We start from the raw sequence: 6,299 nt of genomic DNA, 5'->3' as shown, positions 1-6,299 counted from the left end.
TTCTTTTTTGAAGCTGTCTTAGCTATTCTGGGTCCCTTGTGTTTCCATATAAATTTAATATTAGCTTGTCACCTTTTACAGACAAAGAAAATTTATGAGATTATTACGGGAATTATATTGGACTTATAGAATAATACATGGAGAATTACATCTTAACAATATTGAATCTGCCTTTCCATGAACAAAGTAATACCTTCATTTACTTAGGTCTTCTTTAATTACCTCAGCAATGTTTTGTAGTTTTTACTGCATAGATCTTGCAGATTTATCTTTAAGTATTTTGTATTTTGCATGCTTTTGTATATATGGTGGTTTACTGGTTTTAATTTAATTTCTGATTGTTGCTAATATATAAAAATACAACTAGTGTTTATATATTGATATTGTATCTTGCAGTCTTGCTTAGCTTGTTTACAGTTCTATTAGCTTTTTGTAGATTTTATAGAATTTTCCATATGGATGTTCATGTTACATATGAATAGAAATATTTTTTCTTCTTCCTTTCTGATCCAAATGTCTTTTATTTCATTTTCTTGCCTAATTGCCAGATCTTCTAGTACAATGTTGAATAGAGGTGTAAGAGTACTTATCTTTTTTAAGTATCCTTATCTTATGTCTTACTTTTTGAGGAAAATTTCAGTCTTTCACCCTTCAGTATGATGTTAGGTGTGCCATTTTTATAGATGTCCTATACCAGAATGAGGAATTTCACTTTATTCCTAGTTTGCTGAAATTTCTTAGCAATGGAAATTGGATTTCATCAAATGCTTTTTCTGTATGTATTGAGGTAATTATGTTGATTTTGCTATGTCTGTTGGATATCCATTTGGCTGTGTTCAGTTGGCATTTGTATTTGGAGTTCAGTAGAGAGATCATGGGAGGAAAGAAATGATTTGGAAGTCATTAGGATGGAAGGAATAGTTAAATTATGGGAATATATGAGAATCCCAAGAAGAGGATATAGTGTTAGAAGAGGATGAAGACAGTTCTTTTGGAAACATCTAGGATATTAGTAGAGGAGCAGTGAAGGCAAATGAAAGCTACTGCACAGTTGCTGTCAGAAAAGCTAAAGTAGAAAGTGGTGTCACAGGAGACAAGGGAGGGTAAGGTTTCAAGATAGGCATTAATGAAAGGAATGATATGTCAGAATAGTCAAGTATACATGTGCTGCATTTGGTACACTGCTATAAACAGAATGAAGTTTTACACTGCTATAAACAGAATGAAGTTTTACTACACTGCTATAAAAAGAAAATATCTTTTTTTTCCTCCCCAGGAAAGACTCTGTTTGCCTCATCATATTTTGGAAGAACGAGGTCTTGTGAAAGTTGGTGTCACAGTTCAGGCGCTCCTTGAACTACCTTCAACCAAGGCATCTCAACTTTCTATGGCTTGATATAACATTTTAAAATTATAAGTATATAGTTCCATTTATTTGAAGTGATTTCAGATATCTCAAATTCATGAATAAGAATGTTCAGTCAAAAAATGTTTGCCTTAGGTGAAGCCTTAGGGTTTTAAAAAAATTACATCAAAACAACAAACTTAAATTTTTAATTGCCCAAACTTCTTTTGGAGGAAAACTGGATTAATTTACTAAGAGTTTTTGATAAACTCAAATTCTCTTTTTACTAAGTCAGTTGATAACCTTGATTATTTTTCAGAAAGCAGATTGATACTAAATTTAAACTGTAATTTCAATTTAATAATCACATTAGGTTTAATTTTTTTACATCATAGCATACTAGTAAACACGTGGATAAAGGTAATTGTTTTTTAGCAGTTTAAAACAATTCTATATTTGAGTTATTTAATACACTTCTAATCCTAGTTTATACACAATTTCTTCAATCTTTGGTCTTAGTTTTCTAGAAAAAAATGAGTAGGAAAAACAGAACTCTGACTTTATAATAAATTCTTTTAGTATTATAGGTTGGTGCCAAAATATTTTCAGTTGTACTGTAGATTGTTTACATGTGAAGTGCCTGTGTAATTGATGACTCATATAGTCTTAAGCATTTTTGCAATTTCTTTTTATGTATTAATAGAATCAATGGAACTTTAAAATATTTTAGTAGATTTTATAAGGTCGATAATGTGTGAGGGTTAAAATGTGCCTCACATTGTGACATTTGTGGTTTCTTTTGTTAGTCCATTGCAGTTTTCCTTAAATTGGTTGTTTCATGTTGTCAAAAACCGATGTTAATATGCTTAATTTATGCTATTTAATTTTGCAAAACATAATCATTTTTTAAAATGTATTATTTGAAGAGTATTTTATTTCTGTATTGAAAATTTTACACAAGCAGTAAGATTTTTGAGAAACTAGCAAAGTATTAGTTATCAAGGACGCTTTGATAAAACTGCCAAAGGTTTGGTCTATACTTTGACTTTCAGGAGCATTATATCAGTGCTGCCTTTAGACATATTCAGAGAGCAGTGTTGAGGAATAGGTTTTTACTCCATGTCTGGCCATTGATGAAGCCAGTAAAGCTTATTATCCTCAATTAACTTGATGTTGAATTAAACACAGACCATTCTATACATATTTTCATGAGATACTATGTTACACAAAGTCCTTGTGCATTGGTAGTAGTGCAAGAATTTTTCAAAAACATTACTGTATTGCATAACTCAGTTTCCTATAGAAGAACCCTTAATTACTTTTATAGTAGGCAAGCAAGTATCATATCTTAAATATGTGATCATTTGCACTTGTTACCTCTTAATATGGATGCAACTTATTAAAAATGTTGGCCTCGCTATTTCAAAGGGCATATATGAAAAGTAAAAACTAGTGTGCCAAATGGTATAGTAATGATTGGTATAAGAAGAACTCTGCTTTTTCTGATCAGTTGGCATAAAGCTATAGAATTAATTTTTGGCTTTAGAATACAGATGTGTTCTTTATATTCCCCAAGGCTCAAATTGAAGCTTTTAAAGAATTAAAGCTTCTTATGATCAGGAGATTTAAAAATTAAATTATTAGTAATTTATTATATTAAATATTTGAGCAGATTAATTGTTTTTTCATTGGATTTTAAAAAAGATCTAATTGACATAATCTCCCTAGTGGAAAATTGGGTAATATAGGTAAGAAATGGCAAATAAGTACCTTAGTTGATGATTTTTTAATGTAAAAAATTTGACTGTGTTGCAAACTAAAATCTAAGTGACCATTAAAAACTACAATTATTTGTACTGTTTTCATAGTTATCCATGCTATAGAATTTCTCTTATTAATCAATGTAGTGTTAATTATTTGACAAGTGTTGTTCTGTTTAATTATCATTGACATAGTAGTAAAATTGTAGGCTGTTTTCTTATTGCATTTCACTTGTCAGTTAATTATTACTTTAAAGAGAAAATACACCAGAACCTTACTGTAGCATTCTTTACTGCAAAGCAAAATTCTATTGAAGATGAGTCCATCTGAGGACCTTGCCATGGCAGTTCATTTACTCTTGTACCAAATGGCAATACCACCTGTAAAGCAGATTCAGATCATAGTCTCCAATGACATTATACCAAGGCTCTGATATATTTCTTTTAGCAATGTTTTAACTGTAAAATTTATTCTAAATGTTTTTATGATTGTTATATATTTGCTTCATCAGTTATTGAATTAAGAATGATTATCATTATTTGAATGGGATTTGTGATTTGATGAGGGTTGAATAATCAAACTAAAATATTTTATTAGGCCCTAAAAAATTCAATAGATAGCTATTTCTGTTAAATTTTATTACTGTATGGCACAAGAAGTGATGTTGGATATATTAGAATTGAAATAATAAAAGTGCATTACCATTTGTTTAATAATTATCTTTACAGAATGCTAGTTTAATGATTTTTCTAACTGAATTTTTTGAAGAATTCAGAAATGTTTGTATTGGTCACAGATCTATCTTAATTGATTTTCTGATGCATTTAAACACAAATGGAACACTAAATGTATATTACCGATGCAAACTGTGGATAAAGTTGAATGAAAAAAATTAAGTCTGGAATTTCTTTTCTCCTTCTCTACCTTCTCTCTCACCATCACAGCTTCCATTTATTGGTCAGTATGTAATAGTTTGTATCTGTCTTCTATAGTGTGGAAACATAGTCAGATATTGAGATAATATTTACAGCAAGTTGTGTGAGTCCAGATTCACTTTATATTGTTATTTTTAGTAGGTAATATATTCTTTAAAAAAGTGATAATTTTTTAGGATATCCTTACAAAATAAGAAAAACCATATAACATAATTGTAAGGGAAAGCTTAACATAAAAGGTAGAACATATCATATTGTGATTATTTTTATTGTAGGTTTTAGTATGAAGTATATCATTGAATTGCCCTTAAACTGGCTATGTGATACAAAAATTTAATCTTTTATTTCTAGATAATTCTAATTTTAAAAATTCCATATATTTTAATTAAAATAACTTATTTATTTATAATTGTGATTTATCCTAAAAGTATAAAGCAATTCAGTAAATGTTATTAAAGATGATATTGTTTGTTATTTTAGAGTTACTCCAACTCTCAGATTTAAAGAAGTACTTAAGTAAGTAAAGTATTTAGCATAACTTGTTAGGGAACTGTACTAATCTTGTTTTATGCTTTAAGAAATCTACAGTTTTGATATTCTACTTAGAATGGTGCTAGAATTCTCAAGAACCTCTCTCATCATCCAGAGCACTCCAAGGAACTGATACATTACTGTATATTAGATTAACTTGGAAATGCCCAGGTATTTTCTGGAATTAGTATTGGAAAATATCCACAGTAATGTATTTATTGAAGTGTAATCTTTCTTATTCTTATGTTTTAAAACATGAAGAAAATTAAGCTTAGAATTTCCAAAATAATATTTGTGTGTGTGTGTGTGTGTGTGTGTGTTTAATGTAAGGCTCTAATTGTTTTAGAAAAAGAAAGTCTTATTGCATTGGAAACCTAGAGTTTAGAATTATAAGAATTCTGACATAGGTGATTTAGAATGGAAAGTTGCTGATTGAATCATTTGAAAGTTACCATAATAAAAATAGGAGATTCTTAAAAAATGGAATCATTTTAAAATTTAAATCACTGAAACATTTTTGGGTTTGCAAATGCATAATTTTGATTTGCATGTAATTGTGGAAAAGTAATTTATTTTCACTCTATTCCATTAATAATATATCAGTTATCTAAATAAGTAAGAAATGTATTGGGTAAGTACATGTATAAATACATAAATAGAAATTTTAATATCAAACTTAATTTTCTTAAACTTTGTTTAGATATCTTAGTTATTTCTAATGTAAATAAATATGAAGTAATGCTATATAATTTATGAAGTAGAAATTAAAATTTTACCTTAGAGCAGTGATTCCTAAACTTTAATATGCATGGATCACCTGGGGGTCTTGTTAACCAAACAGATTGATTCAGTAGGTCAAGGGTGAGATCTGAGATTTTTTTTTTTTGAGACACAGTCTCACTATGTCGCCCTTGGTAGAGTGCTGTGGTATCACATCTCGCAGCAACCTCAAACTCTTGGGCTTAGGTGATTCTTTTGCCTCAGCCTCCAGAGTAGCTGGAACTACAGGTGCCCACCACAGTGCCCAGCTATTTTTTTTTGGTTGCAGTTTTCATTGTTGTTTGGCAGACTCAGGCTGGGCTTGAACCCGCCAGCCTTGGTGTATGTGGCTGGCGCCCTACCCACTGAGCTACGAGTGCCACTGGGATCTGAGATTCTTGATTACTGTGCAGCCATAACAGAAGATGGAGACTTTACCTCTTTCATGTTTACCTGGATGGAACTGAAACATATTCTTAGTAAAGTATCTCAAGAATGGGAGAAAAAATATCCAATGTACTCCGTACTATTATGAAACCAATATATAATCACCCACACTTTCATATGAAAGATAAAACACAACTATAGCCCAGGATGAAGGAGGGAAGAGGAGGGGGAGGACGAGTGGAGGAAGGGTAATTGGTGGGACCTCACCTGTGGCGCATATTGCAAGGGTACATGTCAAATCTATTAAGAGTAGAGTATAAATGTCTTAACACAATAATTAAGTGAGGTGAAGGCTATGTTAACCAGTTTGATATAAGCATTCCAAATGTACACAATTATGATCTAATAAAAAAATTAAAAAAAATCAGCACATTGTACCCCATAAATGCATTAATGTACATAATTATGATTTAATAAAAAATTGTTTAGAGGAAAAAAAAATATTTCTAATAATATCCCAAGTGATGTTGGTTCTGCTGGTCCAGTGATCACCTTGAATAAATAAGGCTTTAAAGCATTCT

At 30.3% G+C, this 6,299-nt stretch overlaps 1 protein-coding gene across 1 annotated transcript in view; it reads left to right on the top strand.

The window, feature by feature from the left end:
* Nucleotides 1-3,989, top strand: part of LRCH2 (leucine rich repeats and calponin homology domain containing 2) — a 150,226-nt gene extending 146,237 nt beyond the window's left edge. Inside the window, exon 21 of the mRNA XM_012812883.1 lies at nt 1,277-3,989. Within this exon, the coding sequence (XP_012668337.1) occupies nt 1,277-1,396 (120 nt within the window). The 3' untranslated portion in view covers nt 1,397-3,989. The remainder of the gene's footprint in view (nt 1-1,276) is intronic.
* Nucleotides 3,990-6,299: the final 2,310 nt, after the last annotated feature.

The sequence above is a fragment of the Otolemur garnettii genome, unplaced genomic scaffold (genome assembly GCF_000181295.1).
Source record: "Otolemur garnettii isolate 467f Iridium unplaced genomic scaffold, OtoGar3 scaffold00230, whole genome shotgun sequence".
NCBI lineage: Eukaryota > Metazoa > Chordata > Mammalia > Primates > Galagidae > Otolemur > Otolemur garnettii.
The sequence above is the reverse complement of the archived record's forward strand: the minus strand, read 5'-3'. Positions and strand labels throughout refer to the sequence as shown.